This window comes from Equus asinus, unplaced genomic scaffold (genome assembly GCF_041296235.1).
Source record: "Equus asinus isolate D_3611 breed Donkey unplaced genomic scaffold, EquAss-T2T_v2 contig_4, whole genome shotgun sequence".
Classification (NCBI taxonomy): domain Eukaryota; kingdom Metazoa; phylum Chordata; class Mammalia; order Perissodactyla; family Equidae; genus Equus; species Equus asinus.
Genome location: NW_027225071.1, coordinates 502,850 through 523,800, shown reverse-complemented (window position 1 = coordinate 523,800; position 20,951 = coordinate 502,850). Strand labels below are relative to the sequence as shown.

The 20,951-nt window shown below is 54.5% G+C and overlaps 1 protein-coding gene and 1 long non-coding RNA gene across 11 annotated transcripts in view; one reads left to right on the top strand and one right to left on the bottom strand.

The window, feature by feature from the left end:
* The window catches only part of LOC139039730 (serine/threonine-protein phosphatase 2A regulatory subunit B'' subunit beta-like), a 144,504-nt gene that overhangs the window by 89,981 nt on the left and 33,572 nt on the right, over positions 1 to 20,951 (top strand). For 8 of the 10 annotated variants that reach the window (XM_070503622.1, XM_070503627.1, XM_070503623.1 and 5 more), the window contains exon 2: positions 13,303 to 13,485. In XM_070503622.1, coding sequence (XP_070359723.1) covers positions 13,303 to 13,485 — 183 coding nt within the window. Of the gene's footprint in view, positions 1 to 13,302; positions 13,486 to 18,815; positions 19,032 to 20,951 lie in introns of those variants that run through there. The other 2 variants (XM_070503626.1, XM_070503620.1) reach the window with 1 other exon arrangement.
* On the bottom strand, positions 13,424 to 20,950 carry LOC139043868 (uncharacterized). The gene is made up of 3 exons (XR_011500936.1): positions 20,538 to 20,950; positions 18,735 to 18,951; positions 13,424 to 13,557 (listed from the first exon to the last, which is right to left on the bottom strand). It is a non-coding gene; the product is annotated as an uncharacterized lncRNA (long non-coding RNA).

The window sequence follows — 20,951 nt, the reverse complement described above, 5'->3', positions numbered from 1 at the left end:
ACCCACCCGTGCAGGGAGCGTGGGTCCCGCGTGAAGTCGCTGGGAGAGCTCCTAAGAGCTCGCCCGTTGCTGGAGTTTTGGCGGCAGGTGCCGCGGTGTGGCCAGGATGCAAGCCCCCGGCGCGTGGACAGGTTCTGGCTCGGGTGGGGACCTGACCCTGTGGTCCCGGTGGGAAGCCTGGCCCATGGTCACGGCCATCTCCGTGATGACACGGCCCTGTGGGACGCCTGGCCTTCTCGGCCACATGGTGTTTACTGGGCTGTGGGGATCTGCACACATGGGCCGGGCAAGTGGATGGCTCGGTGCTGATAGTGAGTAGTTGGCGTGTAGACACCCTCTCCATGGTTGTGTGTGCTCAGAGGAGTAAGACCTGCTGTGTCTACACCTTGGACGTGTTACGAGTTAGTTTGAGGGACCCAGTCGTTTGGAAGCATCAGACAGCCCGTGATCCCCAGAGTCTGTCTGTGACTCGAGGGGTCTCTCCGTGGCATATCTTGTCCTCGCCTCAGCTCTGGGCCGGTGCTGGGGGCAGGGCCACAGGGCTTGGGGCCGGGGCTCCTGCTCCTGAACGCCTCACCTCTTGCAGTTAGACACCCGCACTTTTTCTGTAGGCCAGGACTTAACGTCCTGTTGTGGCCAAAAAAAATGACATCCAATCAGACCGGGCCATCTGGGGGAAAAAAAGACCTGCCTTCTGCTGATATTTTAATGGGAGTTTTTCTGGGATCATATCTCAGCTTTTACACAGCTTGGGAATTTTTCCTGTCTTGTGTCTTCCAACTTCTGAAGTTTTGTCTGCAGCTGGGGAAGGTGTGAGTCTGTCCCTAGATTTTAAGGAAAGTGCCTGCATTTGGAGACCCAGGAGTGGAATCTGCCCCACGCGGGTCCTGCTTTGACGATAGGAAAACAGATGTGGGGCAGTTAGGGTTTCTCCTGATGGTCCACTGGGCTGTGTGGGAGACCCGGAAATCCCTCCAGCCTCGCCCAGGATGGTCGTGCCTGGGGGCCCGGCTCCCCACAGAGCCCATGCAGGAAAGTCTGCATTGCTTTAGGGCTGCTGCTTATCAAATGAAAATCACTTTTTGGGAATCAAACTTTATGAATTCATTTCATGGGAAGTTGTTTCTTGTCACAGAAAACATGTCTCAACCTTGCTTCTCAGCCGTGACGATGTGCATTGCGTAACGTGAGTGCTCCCTGGGCTGCAGGCGGTGGACCAGTGGGTCTTTCTCATGGGGGTTGTGGGAGGAGCAGAAGGAGAGTTCTCCTGGCTCCTTTCACCCCAAGATGTTGGAGGGCGGATTCGGGACACAGCCTTGGGGGGGGTCAGCAAACATCTTTGGGAGAGGCTGGGGGTAGAGGGAGAGGCTGGGGGTGGAGGGAGGGAGGTGGTGCTTCAGCCTGACGGCCACGCCACCCGCTCAGTGGGCCCCCCTGGCCCGGAGCAGAGGACCCTGGGGCACGGCTGTGCCATCCACAGTGGAGCCATCCCTGCTCCCGCCTCCCATGTCCACCCGCCCACCCTGCCCAGGGATTCTTGGGCCTTCTGGGCGCCGAGCAGCGCCAACTCCCGGTGGTCACTGCAGGCTCTCTCAGGCCCAGGACATGCTCGGTTCGCCCCGCTGGAAGGGGTCCTGAGCGTCCTGTACCCCGGGGGTCCCCTCGCCCACTCTCCACAAACAGGCTCAGGCACAGTTGACGGGCGCCTCTGCTCCTCCACTCTGTCACCTTGCTGTGGGCCCGGACACGCTGTCCAGCCTCCCTGCAGGGTCCTTCAGGGCACACAGACCCCGCTGAGCGTCATTCCAGACCCCAGTGTGGCCACCCCCTGGGGACAGTCCTGGACTCTGAGCTGACCTCCCCTCCCTGGGGTGACAGCGTGGCCTCCCAGCTCTGCCTGTCCCAGATGGCAAGTGGGCCACAGTCTGGGGTCCTAGTCTGGGTGGGGTCACAGTACCCTGCAGGAAGGGTCATGAATACCCCCTTTGATCCACATTCCCAGGACCCTGGCAGCTGGAAGCGGCCCCTCTGTCCACTCGGCTGTGGATGCAGGTTCCCCTCACAGGCCACTCCAGAGCCGCACACACGCCCCCTTGGGAGCCCGTCCTGTGGGGCAGGTGCAGAGCCAGGCTGACAGTCAGTGTCCAGGCCGGGGACCCCGCTCAGCCGGGCTCCCCCGTCTGTGTCAGTGTTGGGAACACAGCTCTGCTCCCTCCTGTGAACGCGGCTGGCCCAGCAGCCTCCACAGTGAGCCCGGCCCCTCCTGTGCTGGAGGGAGATCCTTCGCACGAACCCGTGTGCAGGGCCTGGCTCCCCCGTTGTTGTCTTTGGCTCCCCTGTGTTAAACTTTGACCTCTGGCTCCCATCTGTCAGCGTGGAGTGTCGTTCACGCGTTTAGTTGGCGCACCTCCTGCCAGCTGGTGTGGAGGGTCCACGGGAGCCGAGGAGAAAGCTCGCGGCCCACAGGGGCCTCCTGTTGGGTGCAGCATCTTTGGGGCCTGGGCTCACCTGGAATCCACAGGCTGTCCCCCTGAGCTCCCTGGCCCCGTCCAGGGCCCCGTCCCGGCCTTGCTGCTGCATCCGGTCTCAGACGGGGCCGCCCAGGACGCTGCTGGGCTTGGCCGCTCCGGCCCAGCGTCCCTGCCTGGCCTGCTCTCATTCTGCCACCTGTGCCCTGTCCTGGCCCGTTGGAGTCGGAGGGACCCATCTGATGTCCCAGCACGTGCCGTCTGACCCCTCTGGGACCTGACCGTCCGAGGCTGGTGTTGGGAGGTGTGACCCCAGAGACACAGCTGGACGGATTTCTGCTGGGCTCCCCCACACCCTTCTGCGGGAGAAGAGATGCCTTTGCTTTATCCCAGGGCTTGGATTTTGGTCGTGGGGGCACCGCTCCGCCCCACTGTGTGTTCTGGGAGGCCCATGGGCGAGTCTGAGGTCCCAGGAGTGGGGTCGAGTCAGGGAGCAGGCGGCTGGGGCCCTCTACAGAAGTAGCTCTCCGTGAGGCCGTGCCCCTTGATCGGGGCTGCAGGGGGCCTGCGTGGGGCGGGGCGGGTGGGAGCCCAGGCAAGAGGCTTGGGGACCCGAATGCCCCTTGGTCGGCTGGTTGCCATTTTTTAAGAGGCCTGAGCCGTACTTTAGGACTCTCCTTTCACACACACACGTGTGTGTTTTTGCCACTTTTGTTCATTCCAGTCATCTGGCCGCGTCCCCTGGAGGTCGGGGAATGCGCCCCACGGTCCCTGCAGGACCTGCTGAGACCTGTTTTGCGGCCCAGGAGGTGGCCAGCCCCCAACGGCGTCCTGTGTGTTGGAAAAGAATGTGAGAGCTGCAGCTGTGCTGGGGCCGCATCTATTTCTGTCCCGGAGATTAAACTTGTAAATCTCCCGTGTCTGCAGCAGGCTGTTTGTTTCTCGTTGTCCGGTCAGCTCCGTCATCGCTCCGGGGAGCTGGGCCCGGCCTCCCTGGGGGCTGGACCTCTGCTTTTCCCTGCAGCGTCTGCCGTGTCCGTGTGGGGCTCCTGGGGCCGGCATCGGCCAGCTCTGAGGCATGTCGTTTCCCCTGGTCGCCTGCCCTGACGCGGTCCCTGTCTCTCTCTAGTACTGTCCACACCTCCACCTCTTGTGTGCACGTCAGTCCAGCCACCCCACGGCCCCTCTACCCTTTTCCGTCTTTTGAGAAGATGTTCACCCTCTGCACCCTTACGTCTTATGTGTGTCTCTTGTGAATAGACACGATTCTCTTTTTCCTTCTGATCTTCATCTTTTAACTGTGCCGTTTGTCTGTTTCCACGTGTTATGACTGTTCGTCCATCTTGGTTTATTTTCGTCCTGTCCTTTCTTGCCTCCTCTTTCTCTTTTCCTCTCCTACTTTGGAGTATTCCCTTGCTCCTAGCTGACTGCTCATCCTAGAAATGGCCACTACTGGATTTTTCCAGGTGAAAAATTAATACCTTTGCCTTCCAGCTCAAAACACTCAGATGGGGGCTGGCCCAGTGGCGCAGCAGTTAAGTGAGCATGTTCTGCTTCAGCGGCCCGGGGTTCACCAGTTCGGATCCCAGGTGCAGACATGGCACCACTTGGCAAGCCATGCTGTGGTAGGCGTCCCACATATAAAGTAGAGGAAGATGGGCACGGATGTTAGCTCAGGCCCAGTCTTCCTCAGCAAAAAGAGGAGGATCGGCAGATGCTCAGGGCTAATCTTCTTCAACAAAAAAAAACAAAACTCTCAGACACTTCCATTCCATGACCCCATTCATTTTATACTGCTGTTGTTGCCTTCGGAGGGTTTTTAAAAAGAAATAAAATCGCCGCCTTATGATGATTCACACAGTCAGCGTGTTGAGATTTGCCCCCCATACGCCCCTTTCCTGCATCTCCGACCTGCGTCAGGAGCACTTGGCTTCTGCCTGACGCACGGTCCCCCGCACATCCTGGACCAGCGTCTGCTGACAGTGGCCGGCTCGCTTTTGCTTTTCTTCCGTTTTGGTCTCAAACTGTCTCCATGTTGGTTTTGTGTGGCAGACACCTCCCGGGAGGTGGCGTTTGGGCGAAAGGGCAGCCGCTCTCCTCCAGCTCTGGCCCCTGCATTTCTGTCGAGAAGCTGGCTGCAGGGCTCCTGGGTCGCTCCTTTGGAGACGGTCCCCTTTTCTGTTCCGTTCCGTCTCCTTGTGGCAGGTTCTGAGGATCTGCCGCTGTCTTGGGTGTTGTCCCGTCTCGTCGTCTGGTGTGCAGTGTGGGTCGCTCCAAGGACTCCTGCTTGGGGTTCCTTGGGCCTCGGGTCTCAGGATGTGTCTCCAGCTCTGCAGCTGCAGGCTCAGCACCTGCGTCTCCTCCCTCCCGGGGCACGAGTCCCTCCCAGCTGTGCTGCTCTGCTCTCCAACCCAGAAAGCAAGTGTGTTTCCTGTTCTTCTGGACGTTTTATTTGGGGCTGTCTTAAGTCTCCTCACTCTTGCATCTTCAAGCCTCTCCCTGTCTTGATATATGAAGCGTGTCGGCTCTCATTCTCAACAACGTCAGAGTCCGGAGTCTTCGCCAGCCCAGCTGCTCCCTGCTTGCCGGCTCTCCCTCATGGTGCCTTCCTTTCATGTGTGTTTGTGCATTTTGATCATGAACGCCTCACTTTCCTTGGAACTTGGGGCGTTTTCTGAGTCCCGAGTTGAGGATGGTTCACCTCAGCACATCTTGCTGCTTCCGGGCACTGCTGATCTGTGGCAGCCTGACGTCGTCGGCTGGAGGGTTTGGGGACCAGGCACAGGATGTACATTTGGTTTGCACACTTGACTGGGAGTCTGCTGTGAGCTCTCGGGAGCTTTGCCACCACCCCTGCCCGCAGCCCCTTGATGCAGCACCAGCTTTCAGGCCTATGATTGTCCTTTCCTTCCTGGGGTCAGAGGTTGGTGGGGATTTATTTCCACTTCATTCTTCTCGCTGCAGGGGCAGCCCCCAGGATCCCGCTCAGGGGGCAGCCTCCGTCGAGGATGCTGGATGTTGCCTCCTGTCCCCGAGCTCTGCAACACTGTGAGGTGACGGTCACTTCACCCCCTTGAGTGCACTCCCTGAAGGCAGCGCCTGTCCAGCCTCTCCTGGCCTCGCTGGGTGCCCCTTCCCAGCGTCCGTGCCCTGAGAGTCCTTCCTCTCTTGCCAGTCCGTGAGGCACTCAGGAAGATGTTTGTCAAGTGCTCTCCCCAGCATTTCCAGCTGCCTTCCTCAGAAGGGCTGGTCCGGGTACCTGGGTCTTGACAGGGCCGCAGAAAGAGCACACATGTTAGCATTTACTTCTCCCTGAGTCGATCCTGCAAGTCCAGCACCAGAACTGGGTCATCCAGTGTTGCGCTGTGCCTCAGGGAGTGAGTTGGTGGGAGACGCTTGCTTCCCCATGAGTGTGAGAGACATGGAAGGTTCCAGGCTGGGAGAGACTCACTGTGGACAGAGGGAAACAGAGTCATGTGGCCAAGTTCTCTGAGGTAGCAGCTTTCCGAACACAGCGAAAGGTGTTTTCCTTTCAGGGGAGCTCTTTGGGATGTGCGTTCCATCACTGCATATTGCTGGGGGCCTGCTCTGTGCCAGGCACTGGAGGGTAGCTGCACCTTCTAGTTGGGATGACAGAAAAGCCTACAGAGCCTGACTGGGATGACAGTACCTGTGAAGGGGCGGCAGGTGGGGTGGGATGTGTGTTCTGTCAGGGATGACCTTGTGACCTGCGGTGATGTATTCTGTGAGGGGGCAGCAGATGGGGTGGGATGTGTGTTCTGTCAGGGATGACCTTGTGACCCGGGGTGATGGTTCCTGTGAGGGGGCAGCAGATGGGGTGGGATGTGTGTTCTGTCAGGGATGACCTTGTAACCTGGGATGATGGTTCCTGTGAGGGGGCAGCAGGTGGGGTGGGATGAGTGTTCTGTCAGGGATGACCTCGTGACCTGGGGTAACGGTTACTATGAGGGGGCGGCAGGTGGGGTGGGATGTGTGTTCTGTCAGGGATGACCTTGTGACCTGGGGTGAGGTTCCTGTGAAGGGGCGGCAGGTGGGGTGGGATGTGTGTTCTGTCAGGGATGACCTCGTGACCTGGGGTGATGGTTCCTATGAGGGGGCTGCAGGTGAGGTGGGATGTGTGGTGTGTAGGATGACCTTGTGACCTGGGGTGATGGCTCCTGTGAAGGGGCAGCAGGTAGGGTGGGATGTTTGTCCTGTCAGGGATGACCTTGTGACCTGGGGTAACGGTTACTATGAGGGGGCGGCAGGTGGGGTGGGATGTGTGGTGTGTCAGGGATGACCTTGTGACCTGGGGTGATGGTTGGTGTGAGGGGACGGCAGGTGGGAGTGGGCTCAGGCGGGGGGTGTTGTGTTGTCTATTGATGACATGCTAGTGGCAGGTGGGATCTGATCATGGTCTTAGATGAGGTAAGGCAGTGTTTGTGGGGCGCCTGGGAACAGTAGGCACAAAGGCCCTGAGGTGGGCAGTGACAGGGGCAGTCATTAGCGCCTCCACACACCCGCTGTGCCCCAGGGAGCTGTGGTGCAGTGGTTCTCAAACTCCTGACCCAGGGGACCGTCCTCCTGTACCAGCGTGTTGGTGGAAGGGACGTGTGGCACCCTCAAGGGAAGCCCTCCTGCTGGCAGCAGCCAGTGTGGCCATGCGGGGTGTCTGCAGGGCGCTGTCAAGAGCACCAAAGACCTGTGGTTGTGTCTTTGCCCCTAAGTTTGTAGCTGTCTCCCTTCCTCCCTCCCTCCATCTGCCAAATTCCCCCCAAATTCCCCCCGTCCGCATGGCTCTGACCACAGGGGCCGTCTCTCACTGCGCAGCCCATGTGGGCGTCCTCCCTCCACCATGGTCAAGCTCCCCAGGCAGTAAGCTCGCTCGTGTCCCACTCTGCTCGTCCTGTGCCGCTGTCCAGAAGGTCATGTCTCATGGAGCTATGCGTGTGTCCTCGGGGCCAGGCCTCAGGGCCCGGAGCAGAGGAAGACAGGAGCTCTGCTGTGTTCCAGGGTCAGAAGGACCCGGGCTGCCGCACGAGGCGAGGGGTTCCTGGAGATCAGCGAGCTGTGTGTCCACCCCCAGGAACAGACACACGAGCTGAGGCAGAGACAGGCCCTCGCGTGGCAGCCCTGGGCGTGGAGGCCTCATGCGTGTGTGTGCGTCTGTGTGTGTGTCTCCATCGCGACCAGCAGGCCCTTCCCCGCCAGTCCTGACTGGGAGGCCCATTTGGCTGTTGGGCCCCATCCCCTTCCTGTTCCTGCCCCTGGAGACAAGCGGACCAGCAGACGGTGGGGGATGGAGAAGGAGGAACAGGTGACTGAGCCGGTGCCATCGCTGTCGTGGGAATCTCTGCGCCATGTGCTCAGGAAGCGGGTAGAAACCGTCAGATGTGGTTCATCCCGTGCAGTGTGAATACTGCCTCCTAGAGTGCTCAGTCTTTGCAGCTTCGGAAGACACGTTGGCGCGTCTCCACCCACAGAGGTTTGGTGAACTTGCTCCTGACGCGTGGTTTCTGCCCCTTGCGAGGCCCACACAGGACCTGGGGCTCCCCGTGCCCTTGGCCCAGGCTGGCCCCTCTGCCCGGGTGGCCCATCAGCTTCTCCCTCTCGGACTGCGGCCGAGCCTGCATCACGGGGGCCCGGTGTCCATCCTCCTTGGAACTGGCCCCCCATGTCCTTCTCTATACCTCTGGCCTCTCCTGTTGTCCGAGGCCTCCCCGCCCAGCAGGGCCATGGGAGGGTCGATGGGCCACTGTACAGACCTCAGACGTTGTCCCCGTGGTGCCGGTCGTTCTGAGTTCGTGAGCACAGGGCACGTGCTCAGATGTCATAAAGTAGCTCCCAGTGCTGCCTTGGACCATCTGTTAGACCAACGAGAGAATGAAGCCGACTACAAACGTGATCTAAAAACTCCCGTGTGGTGACAGACGTCACAAAGTAAATAAAAAGACGTGGGGCCTGGGGACGGAGGACAAAACTCACAAAGCCGAAGACACGTGCCGCCCTGGGAATGGTCAGAGGAGGAACAGAAATGACGGCACAGCGTGGAGTAGAGAAGGGGCAGGGAAGATGGTGTCCTTGCCTTTTAGACAAATGAGGAGATGCTCCACCTGGTTCAGAGTACGGTGGGGGTGGAGCATGATGCCTGTGTGGTGTCTTAGTTCCCCCAGACGGCGGAACCTCAGTTTGACAGCGCCCTCTGCTGACGGGGCAGGAGGGAATGCGGTGTCGGAGATGGTGGTGGCCCCCGGAGCTCCTCCCGCAGGAGCACGTGGACGAGCCACACTCTTGCGGTGCTGAGGCCGTGCCGGCTGCCTCCCTGTGCTCCCATTCAGATTGGGGCCTTTGTAAGCTTCTTGCACTCGCTCACCTTTAAACAACGCAGGACAGGCGCCTAGCCCGTGGTGGGGACCGCCCACCTTTAGGACTGTGGTGTGTGCAGACACCAGCACCAGGGACACCAGGCCCCCAAAGCCCCCTCAGGAGGTGCTTGCATGTATCCTCACGCCTAGGACAGGAGCCACGAGCACTCGCTGCTGCTGCTGCTGCTCCACAAAGGGGCATGCTGGCCTCCCGCCCTCCCCTCACGTGTGGTGGCGGCCGGGTCACCGCGAGGTCACCAGGGCACAAAGGCCACGTTACTTCCCCAGGCAGAGCCACCAGGACCCCAGGGCAAAGCCTTGCTCGCGGATCCCAGCCTGGATTCGCATCTGCGTAGACTGCGGATTCATGAGGAGGTCTGGTCGCCACGCGTGACTTGTGCAGATGAAGACAGACTTCCTCGTGAGTGTCCAGCGAGGTTCCAGAGCTGTCGCTTGGCAGCCCTTGGGCAGGAAATGTCCCTATGTCTCCACAGGAGGGGGGCACAGATAGTGGGCGTGAGCGACACAGGGCCTGACACCACATGTCCAGGACGCCCCAGTGAGCCCACCCCGCTGCTTTCAGGGCTTCGTGTGGTGGAGTCAGCATCACGCCGTCGCCAGCTGGAGTGTGCCTGTGGCCATCCAGGGGGAGGAGGGCACCCATGGGGACGCTCGGGCCAGCCAGGGGGGCGAGGGTGAGCCTCGTGGTGGATTGCTGTGCACTGACAGCCGCAGGAAGATTTGATTTAAGTTCTTTGTCACGTTCTGTCCATTTTGTCAAAGTCCATTTCTCAGGACCGGCCTGAGTATTAACTGTGTAACGGGTCTGGCAGAAGCCGGCTGACACGGTGACAGCAACCTCGTTTTCAGGAATCACACCTGGTCGTAGGCGAGAGGCCGAGCAGTGTGTCTGCATGGAGGCGTAGCAGCGCTGTCATCCCTCTTCCTTGTCCTTTCCCAGGTGACCAGGTGCGCGGCCTCCTAGCGCTGACCAGCAGCGAACGACGTCCCTGTGACTTAGCAGCCCAGGGGTCTGTGTCAGCCCAGCCATGGACTGGGGAGAAGGCACATGGTTGACAACGGCTCCAGAACCAGCCCAGGGGCAGCCACCCCACAGTGTAGGTGCCCTGCCCTCTGCCTGGAGCGCCAGACTCCTTGTGCCTCAGTTTTCCCACCGTGAATACAGGATGCTGGTGGCACGTCAGTCACAGATTGTCCTGAACGCGGCAGTTGAGTGAGATGGCTCATGGGAAGATGTGGTCGGTGCTCAGGAAACACCAACACCGTATTGCACAAAGGTACAAGGGCAGCGACTGTGGCCGACAGCTCAGGGCATTGGGCTCGCAATTCATTCCGCCTCGCGGGAGAGAAGAAAAGAGAAAGACGGGAAAACGGAACCACCGCCACAAGGCAAGGAAACAGGCACTCAGGGGCCTGCCCCGGGGGCACAGCAGTTAAGTTTACAGGCTCCGCTTCGGTGGCCTGGGGTTCGCGGGTTCGGATCCCAGGCGCAGACCTAGCACCGCTCGTCAAGTCACGCTGAGGCGGCCTCCTTCATATGAAGTAGTAGACGATTGGGACAGATGTTAGCTCAGTAACAGTCTTCCTCACAAAAAATTAAAAAAATGAAAAATGGCCCTCAGTCTTTGTTCCAGAAATCGAGGGGAAAAGTTATCTTCCTCAAAGCGAATCGTGGGCACCCCCAGCAGATCTGTTGAACCGAACCCTCTCCTTCCAAGGAGGCAGCTCTGGGTGTGGCTTCCCCTCCCGCCTGTCCCTGGGCCACGGTGGGTGTGGTTTTGGCTCAGTGCTGCTGTGCAGGGCTGTCACATCAGGACTCAGTGATTCTGACACTGTAACCCAATCCCCGTGGAACAGGACATCCCGGGCTGGGAGGAGGGGGATCAGCCTGTGTCCCTGGGTGCTGACTCGGGCCGAGTCTCGTGAAGGGTGGGCCCGAGGTCATCGTCCAGCCTTTGCTCTGCTCTGAGGCTTAGTCCACAGTGTGGTCCTCGTGCTTCCCACCGTCCATGGCAGATCCACCTCGCTCAGCACAGCCGGCCTGCAATAGGTGCCGGAACCTCAGGGCCGCCCTTTGCAGCCTCTCCTTTCTGATCACCGTGCCGTCCACATCTGCCTCTCGGCTCTCAGCACTGAGGTGACCCTGCGTCAAACCCCTGACTGTTTTATTTGCCCTGTTGTGATCACAGGGCTCATTGTCGTGCGTCTGCAGGCTCTCCCCATAGCCCCCCAGTACAGCAGACTCAGGACAGCAACACCTCTGGACGTGTTGCTGTCGTCTGTGGGTCACGTCAGTGGGGCAGGACAGAAAGCGTTTACAAGTGACTCCTCCTCCTAGTGCTGGAGGGAAAACAGACAGGTGACACAGGGCGTCCCGGGACATGACTGAGGGGACGCGAGGCCGTCCCGAGATGTGACTGAAGGGGACATGGGGCCATGCTGAGACGTGACTGAGGGGATGCGGGGCAACCCTGAGACATGACTGAGGGGGACATGGGCCCCTCCCGAGACGTGAGTGAGGGGGACGAGGGACCGTCCCGGGACGTGAGTGAGGGGATGCAGGGCCGTTCTGAGACGTGACTGAGGGGGACGTGGGGCCATCCTGAGACGTGACTGAGGGGACGTGGGGGGCCACCCCAAGACATGAGTGAGGGGGACGTGGGGCCATCCCGAGACGTGACTGAGAGAACATGGGCCGTCCCTGAGATGGACTGATGGACTGAGGAGGACACTAGCCGGTCCCAGAGGCTGCAGCTGGGTGGTGAAGAGGCCCCCGTTGCAGGACGAGATGTGTAGGACACCCGCAGGTTTCAGTGGGGAGCCGTGTTGACTGTGTATCCTGGTGGCAAATTGGTAGTGCTGTTGGTGTCTGGTGTTCCAGCCCCTGGTCCCTGTGGCATGAGGCGGTGGCTGCATGAGCTGTGCTCTGTCACTCGGCCTTGGGGAGGGTGGCTGACATGTGAGTGCCCCGTGGCGCATGGAGGGGACCCCCCACCTGGGCGTTCGGGCCTGCTGGCGGTGCCATTCCTCTGGGTAAGAACCACGCTGTGCCCGGTCACTGGGCCGGCCCTGAACCCTCTGTGGTGTTTCCTCGGCCTGCTGTGTTGTGTGTGTGTCTCCTGCACGCTCAGGGTCTGCAGGTCCTATGTGGTCCCGTGGTGTCCCGTGTGCATTGGGTTCCCCAGACCTTGTTGAGTTGGGGACCCTCACAGTGCACTCTCCTGACCATCTGCCCACTCCCGGCCCCATCAGCCCCCGTGGCCTCAGGCATTGGGTTTTTGCTGCTCAGTCCAGTCCTTCCCCAGTAGGACGCTGGGCTGTTCCTGCCTCCTGAGACTGTGGCCTCGTGTCCCCAGCCCTAGAGAATGTAGGGTGTAGACCGGAGATGCGTCCATGGGCCAGACTGTGCCTCCCCGTCACTGCCCGTCGAGGCCGACCGGGTGCCTGGTCCTCGGCGGCCGTCTACGACCCGGCTCCCAGGAGCTGTTTCTGGCCCCAGAAGGCCTCTCCTGAGTCAGCAGGGAGATGCTGCTGAGTCCTGCTGGGCGACCGTGCCCACCGTAGTGGGAACAGCGAGCCTCATGGGCTCGGCCTCAGAGGAGATTCAGAGCCTCTCCCCCCTCGGTGCTGCAGACCCGGCCTGGGGCCAACTTTCGGCAGTCATTCCTTAACCGGGTCCACTGAACAGCTCTTTCTGCTTGGGGGCATTTTAAACAACCGTGTTTTATATACAGAGTCCCCCCTTCCGCCTGTAACGACAGCCCCACAGCAGGTCAGCTCCCTGAATCCCCGAGGGCACGTCCCGACACCACTGTGTCTTGGAAAGCATGTCAGGAGGTCAAACTTCTCCGAAGTAGTTGCTGCTGAAGGTGCTGGCTTCACTTGGGGTGGCTCAGCTGCCGTTCTGCCTTCTGGCGAGAAAGAGGCTGCAGGGCCAGATCCTTTCCCGGAGGGCCATCCCAGGTCAGGTGACAGACGTACGTCCCATTCTCCGGGAGGCACACGTGGGAACCAGCGACTGCAGGTGTGGGCCCCAAAGAGAGGCCACACCTGTCCTGGCTGTGAGCGAGCGCCATTGACGGCCCGCCTGGAGGACCCTGACCCCAGGAGGACTGCGGGGCAGGCTCCCCACAAGGACCTGTGCCAGCCTCCCTGGCAGCCTGGGCCGTCAGCTGTCACTGTTGCGGGGTCACACTGAGGCAGGGCTGGGGGAGGCTCAGCAGTGTGGATCAGTGGTATGTGACGCTCTCTTGTGGTGTGTGACCTTTCGGATGCGGGTGGCCTCATGGCTGGAGTTGGCCCCCAGGATTGTCTGGCGTTCTGTGCACATTGGGGTTCCGTGGCCCCGTGCGCTCACTTTGAGAACGGTGCCGCCCCTGTCTGTTACGGGTTCATGTGAGGACGATGTTTCCTGTTCCCAAGTCCTCACCACCTGTCTCATTTCTCAGGTCCAGACAAAGGAGGAGCCCCTGCCACCAGCCAGCAGCCAGAGCATCCCCACCTTCTACTTCCCCCGAGGCCGTCCGCAGGGGACAGTGGACGTCGATGCCGTCATCGCCAAGATTGAGCGGACCTTCGCCCAGTTTCCGCACGAGAGAGCCACCATGGAGGACATGGGCAAGGTGGCCAAGGTGGGTGCCCTGCGTGCTGCCTCTGGGCAGCACCACGTTCACGGGTTGGTGCTTGTGTTCTGTTTTCAGGATCTGAAACACAGTGGAGACTCTGTATTAACGGTTGTGCCAAATATTGAAGACAGACATGCCTGTGCGTTGTTGCCCTCCCAGATGGAGCAGCGTTCACCTTTGCATTTTTTAAGCAACTGATCCCCTGAGGTCCAGCCTGGGCCTTCCTCTCCGCCCTCCTGCCCCGTGTCTCTCCCTGTGTAGGGTGGGTGCTAGTGGACCCACAGTCCATGCGCAGCAACATGTCGATTTTGAACTTAGCCTAACACATGATCCCCCGTGCATTGTCTCACCATTTGGTTTTGAAATTCGGTGGCATGTCTCCAGGCCATCCATGTTGACATGTGTAGACACACGTAGACGAGCACAATCGTGGTTTCCCACATCGCCTCAGCCGCGTGGGAAGGCTCCCGTGTAGCCGGCGGCTGGCACGGCCCCTCCTGGGTGCTGGCGTTGACGCGTCCCGCTCCCCCATGGATCGGGCTGCCTTGGGCTGTGCTCCTGAGCTCCGCCTTCAGGCCGCATTGGGGTGCTTGTGCTTCCCCTTTGCCCCTGTGCTTCCGGGGTGCTTTCTCTCTCTTTCTTCATCCCCACCCTCCCCTCTGGAATGTCTCTTCCTATTCTGGATGCTGACCCTCCGTCCATGTGTGTTGTGAGCAGGTTCTGTTCCACCTGCTGAATGGTTCACGTGCTTCCTTTTGCTTGCAGTTTTTAGGGCTTGTCCTCTTTTCTTGTTGGAACTGCTTTATTGAGATATAACTCTCGGACCACAGTTCACCCATTTAAAACGTACAACTCAGCACAATGCAGTGTATGCCCGGAGTTGTGCAGCCATCATCGTAGTCAACTGGAGGACATTTTTGTCACCCCCTAAAAGAAACCCTGTACCCTTTAGCTGTCATCCCCCCTCCCCCACCCCCAACTAATCCACTTCCTGTCTCTGTAGGTTCGAGTATCCTGGACATCTTATGTAAACAGATCCATACCATGTGTGGCTTTTTGTGTCTGCCTTCTTTCCCTCAGCACACAGCCAGACCCGGGCGACACTGGGGGCTCGGCTCCAGGCCCCCACAACAAAGTGAATGTCACCATAAAGCAAGTCACACGAATTGTTTGGTTTCCGAGTGCAGATAAAAGTTAGGTTTATGCTATGCTGTAGTCTAAGTGGGTGATAGCATTATGACTAAAGAAAAGTGCATACCCTAATTAAAAAATACCATATTGCTAAAAAATGCTAACCAGCACCTGAGCCTTCAGCAAGTCATCTTCTCTTTGCTGGTGGAGCATCTGGTGAAAAACGCAATAAAGCAAAGCGCGGTAAAGCGAGGAGCAATAAAGGAAGTGCTTTATTGCAAAATAAAGCAAAAATACAAGCGAGCCTGTGTTTTCAAGGTTCGTCTGTATTGGGGCGTGTGTCAGTGGCACGTCCTTTCAGCGTCCCGTTGTGCATTTATCCATTCATCAACTGATGGACGTCTGGGTTGGCCCACCTTTGGGCTGTGGTGCACAGGGCTGCTGGAACACGCGTGTGCGAGTCTTGGTGTGCAGGTGTAGGGTTCTCTCAGATATACACACCTAGGAGTGGAATTGCTGGGACACATGGCGACACCATGTTTAACGCTTTGAGGAGCCACAAGACCATTTCCCAAAGCAGCTGCCCCATTTTGCATTCCCACCGGCAGCGTAGGAGGGTTCCGATCTCTCACACCCTCGCCAGCACTTGTGTCTTGCTGATTGTAGACAGCGTGTCCTAGGGGGCACGAAGTGTCTCCTGGTGGTTTTGACTCGCATTTCCCTGAAGACTGTCATGTTGAGCAGCTTTTCATCTGCTTATTGGCTATTTGTGCATCTTCTTTGTAGAAATGTTTGTTTAGATCCTGTGCCCGTTCTTTAACTGGATTGTCACTTTATTGTCCAATTGTAAGAGTTCTTTATATATTCTAGATTCAAGTCCCTTATCCAATACTTGGTGTGCATTTTTTCCCATTCTCTGAGTTGTTTTTTCTTTTTTTTAATTATATGTACTCAGCACCTGAAAAACTGAGAATTGACCTGAGTCTTTTTTAACCTTTTCTTTTTTGCTGAGGAAGACTGGACCTGAGCTAACATCTGTGCCAGTCTTCCTCTATTTTGGATGTGGGCTGCTGCAACAGCATGGCTTGTTGAGCGGTGTGTAAGTCTGTGCCCAGGATCTGAACCCACCAACACTGGGCCACTGAAGCAGAGTGTGCAAACTTAACTACTGTACCACCAGGCTGACCCCTTTTTTCAGTTTTTGATAGTCTTCCATGATGCCAAAAAGTTTTTGTTTGTTTGATAAAGTTCACTTTATCTGTTTTTTCATTTGTTGCCCGTACTTTTGCCGTCATATCCAAGAAATCATTGCCAGATGCAAGGTCATGAAGATTTGCTTTTGTTTTTTCCTGAGAGTTTCTAGTTTCGGCCTTTACGTCTAGGTCTTTGATCCATTTTGAGTTAATTTTTGAATATAGTGATGCAGCGGTCAAACTCCATTTTTTACGTCTGGAAATCCAGTTGTCTCAGCACCAAGGCTGAAGAGACCATTCTTTCCCCGTCCAGCGGCCCTGGCCCCCTTGTTGAAAATCAGTTCCCCATAAATATGAGGGTTTAGTACTGGATTCTGATTCTAGCCCTTGACCTGTCCTTGTGTCTTTATGCCAGTTCCACCCTGTCTTGATTACTGCTGCTTTGTAGTCGGTTTTGAAATGGGACGTGTGAGTCCCTTCTCAAGCTTGTTTTGGCTCTCCGTGGACCCTTGCAACTCCTTATGGATTTTAGGGTCAGCTTGTCAGTTTCTGCAGAGACGCCAGCTGGGGTTCTGCTGGGCTCGCGTTGACTCTGTAGATCGGTGTGGGGAGTATGGCCGTCTTACTACTGTCTTCTCATCCGTGTACATAGGACGTCTTCCACTCATTTAGGTCTTAGTTTCTTTCGAAGATGTTTTGTAGTTTTCAAGTATAAGTTTTGCACATCTTCTGTTAAATTTGTTCTGAAGCATTTTATTCTTTTTGATGCTATTATAACTGGAATGCTTCTCTGAATTTTATTTTCAGCTTGTTCATTGCAAGTGTATAAAAATGCAATTAATTCCTGTGTACTGATCTTGTATCCTGCAGTCCTCTGAACTCATTTATTCGTTCTAATAGTGTTTTAGCGTATTCCTTAGGATTTTGTGTGTACATGATCATGTTACCTGCGGCTAGAAATAGTTTCGCTTCTTCCTTCCCGGTGTGGATCTGTTATTTCCTCGTCGCGCCCGACTGCTCTGGGAAGAACCTGTAGCGTGGTGTGGTGTTGATGTCCGAGAGTGGAGGTTCTTGATCCTGCCCTTGGGAAAAGCATCCAGTCCTTCACCGCTAAGCATGCTGTGAGCGTGGGTTTTCACAGATACCCTTTATCGGGTTGGGGACCTTCCTTTCCATTCCTGGTTTGGTCAGCGTTTTTATCAAGAAAAGATGTTAGCTTGGTCGGATGTTTTTCCTGTGTCTGTTGAGAGGCCCGTGTGGTTTGGTTCTTTATTCTATGGATGAGGTGCATTACGTGAGTTGGTTTTTCCAATGTTAAACCAACCTTGCGTTCTGGAGCAAATCCCACTTGGCCATCGTGTGTGGTCCTTTTTCTGCGTGGCTGGATTTCACTGGCTGGTATTCTGTGGATGGTTTTTGTGTCCGTATCCAGAAGAGATACTGGCTGGCAGTTTTCCTGTGATTCCTGTGTCTGGTTTTGGTATTAGGGTAACACTGGTCCAAGAGGAAGATCGGAAGTGTCCCCTTCTCTTCTGTTAGAGATCGCCTTTTTAAAGTATGTTTTTAAATTTTGTTTTATAAGTATGTAAAAACGTACATGGTTCCAAGGTCAAAACTCACAAACCAGATATATTCCCATAAGTCCAGAGTCTACCCCTGTCTGTTCAACTCTGCTCTCTTCCTCCCCCATAAGTAACAGTTTTCATAAATTTGGCTTATCCTTTATTTTTTAATATGAGCAAATACCTACAAATATACATCTGTGTATGTACACACATATTTAATTTCTTCCCTTTCTTGGATGAGAAGTAGCATGCTGTTCTATGCTTGGGTGTGTTCTCTCTGAACATTATGGGTGGCGATCACTCCCCATTGGCGAGGTGGTCCTCGCTTTGCATGTTCGTGTGGGAGCATGAAAGTGACCCCACGAGCTGAAACCTGTGTAGCTTTTCTACTTCTTTGGCGGCTTTCTCCGGGCACGGTTGCTGGGTGAGAAGCAGTGGGTGTCTGCTGTGGACAGTTTGGTGAGCTCCAGTGGGCCTGTCAAGCCGTCAGCACAGTCAGCATGATGAGCGTCTCCACTGGCCCCTAAACTCTGCTTCATTCTCATCCCTCCCGCCCCCAGCCCCAGGCTCCCTGTGGTCACTATTGATTAGGGATTTCTAGAATTGTACATAAACTAAATCATACTGCAGATACTTTCATTCTTTTTATGGTGGTAAAATTCACATAAAGTTCCACCAGCATTTTAACCATTTTAAGATGTACAATTCAGGGGCCTTTATTTCATAGACAGTGTTGCACAACCATTACCACTGTCTGGTTCCCGAACATTCACATCCCCCTACAAGGGAATCCCGGGTTCTGTAGCAGTCACTCCCCATTCCCCACGCCCAGCCCCTGGCAACCATGAGTCCCCTTTCTGTCTGTGGATTGGCCTGTTGTGTTTCAAAAAGATCTGGGCAAAAGTTTTGATACAAATGAAAATAAAACCAAACCCACCTTCCCTAAGCGTCATTTTTTAAGAACAGCCAGAGAAGTGTGATGGTTTGGTGCCTAAGCTTCCTTTCCTGCTGAAATTCTCATCCAGCCTGGCACCAACCTGAAGGAAATCACCTCACTCCTCATGCTCATCGCCCTTCCCTCTTGGGACCTGGGACCTTCCTCCCAGGACCGTGGGGTTAGGGGCTAATAATGGAAGTGAAGTCACTTAGAAAACACAGAAAAGCAACTTTAGGAGATATGTCACTTCAGGTAATCTAATCCCATCCATCAAACAAAATCTGCAAGTGTTTGGTGGTGAGGATGTGGTCTATTTTCCAGAAATCACAGACAGCTTATATTGCTTCCTGTGAAAACTTTTTCACCTCCTGTACAAGCTCCCATCCAACCCAAGTACGTTTCTTAAGTAGTCTCAACAGAAAAACTAACCTGAGAATGATTTAACGGGACTTTCAATTCTAAAAGATCCAGTGTCAAACGCTTTATGATCAACTTCCTTTGGCACCGCAGAGCCCACGGCCTCAGCACGCTCTCCCGGCTGCATCCTCTCTCTCATTGCCTTCTTCACAGCAGCGAGGCGACCCCCATCTGCGATCCCAGCATCATCATGTTTTGGTTCACTCGCTATACCCGAGACAACTTTTTCCTACAAAGAGAAATTATGACATTTACTAAAGCAACTCATTACCATCTTATAAGAAAAATGAATAAAGCATGCCTAAAATATTTCACACATCCATCTTATGCTTATCAAGTTCCTAGTATGTGCTAAACATGCTGGGGGTCAAAGGTAAAGGACAAAGTTCCTGCCCTCAAGGAGTTAGTTGTGGTTGTCGTTTAATGTAAACAAAGATAGGACCCTTCAACATGTCTAAAAACTGATGGAAAAGAGAGAACAAGGCTAACTGATGGGATGAGAGGTCAATGAATAAGAGATCTGGGGGAATGGTTCCAAAGTATAGATAAAAGATTAGTTTGATTTTAACTGTTCAGTAGTCTTAACGGTGGCCTATAAAATAATGTAGGAGAGAAACACTGGTGGTAAGGGGCAGAATTACAAGGCTCCGACATAATGCTGTCTTGACACAGCCGTTATCTGCGTCACTGATGGTGTTATGTCCCCAGGACTAAGCACCCGATAAGAAATGCGCACGGCAGGTCCAAATGTCCCAGCATCCTTCCTGTTTAACAGACTTGAAATTCATTCAATCAATCTCGTCACTGTCCTCAGGGCCTTTGTCATTAGTAAGACATTACTAACGTCTTACTAAGACATTACTTCATTAGTAAAATAAGGAGACTTCATTAGTAAAACAATCCTACAATAATCCTTTAATACTCTAACATCTTAAACTCCTAAGACAGAATTCAAAACAGAGTTTTTATTTGGATTACACAGCATAATAAAGTACCAGTTTAGAAACCTGATTTTACAACCAGAGGCATTTTTCTAAAATCTAAAAGAAAAAGTGGCAGGGCTCCAAGCTGGCTTGAGAAGTAGCAATTCTGAACCAAAAGCTTGGAGTTAAAATATTTTGGGAAAAAAATTAGTACAAATAGATAAGAATGGAATCTATCATGTCAACAAAGCCAATTTTACAGAGAAAATAGGAAATTTTACATGATAAAATTTGGGAAAAGAGAGAGAGTCTAAGAGTCATTGTTCCTCTTTTCTACTTAAAAAGTTCTTTCATTTTGAAATATATCACACACAAGAGTATAGAAAGCAGAGATGGCATAACCTGTGGGTTAAGAACATGGGTTCTGGAATGAGAAACCCAGCTCCACCCTGGGCACGTGCTCGAGTCTTCCTGGCCTCAGATTCCCCACCCGGGGATAACGGCACCCACCTCACAGGACTGTTGTGAGGATTAACTGAGTCAATGTGTGTGAGGGCCTGGGAAGCATAGTTGGCACATTATATAAATTATGTACTACTGCTATTATTACTGCAAAACAATGTATAGGTACAGTTTAAAGAATAAAACACACTGGTACATACCGTTACTTAGCAACTCAGAAGCTCTCAGGAGGACCAAATCCAATCTCAGCCCCACCTCCCCCGCCAGAAATAACCATCCTGAATTTTGTGTTGACCTTTCCTCACTCTTCAAGACAATCAGGACATTGTAATAGATGACACGTTTTGTGAAATGAAAAACCTGAAGCTAAATGTTTCTAAAGCTTAAATTCATTAAAGTAAAAGTCTATATTAGAAATCCACAAATTTACCTGAAACACATCTTTGCTCGTATTGCTGGCTTTCTCCCATCCACACTCCTCAAGTATGGTCAGATTGTTGAATTTCTGGCGTAGATCCTGTATCTGTTAATAAATGAAGCACAAGTTTATCAGATTAATGCTAACCATATTAAATTTACAAATTAATGCCCAAAAGCTTCAAACAAATTGACAACGACTTGGACTGGTGACATAAAATTAGACTGTCATTGTCAATTTTGTATTCAAATGAATTCTTATGGTAAAATTGTTCATTGTTATTTTATGTTAAAAATCTACATAAAGGATGTCATATGTGAATAACTCCCAAACTATTTTGATGACTAAAATGGTAGGAGAGATATCCTAAATTATACAGTGTGAACACAATCTCTCCGTTTTTTTTTTGTTTTTTTGTTTTTTTTT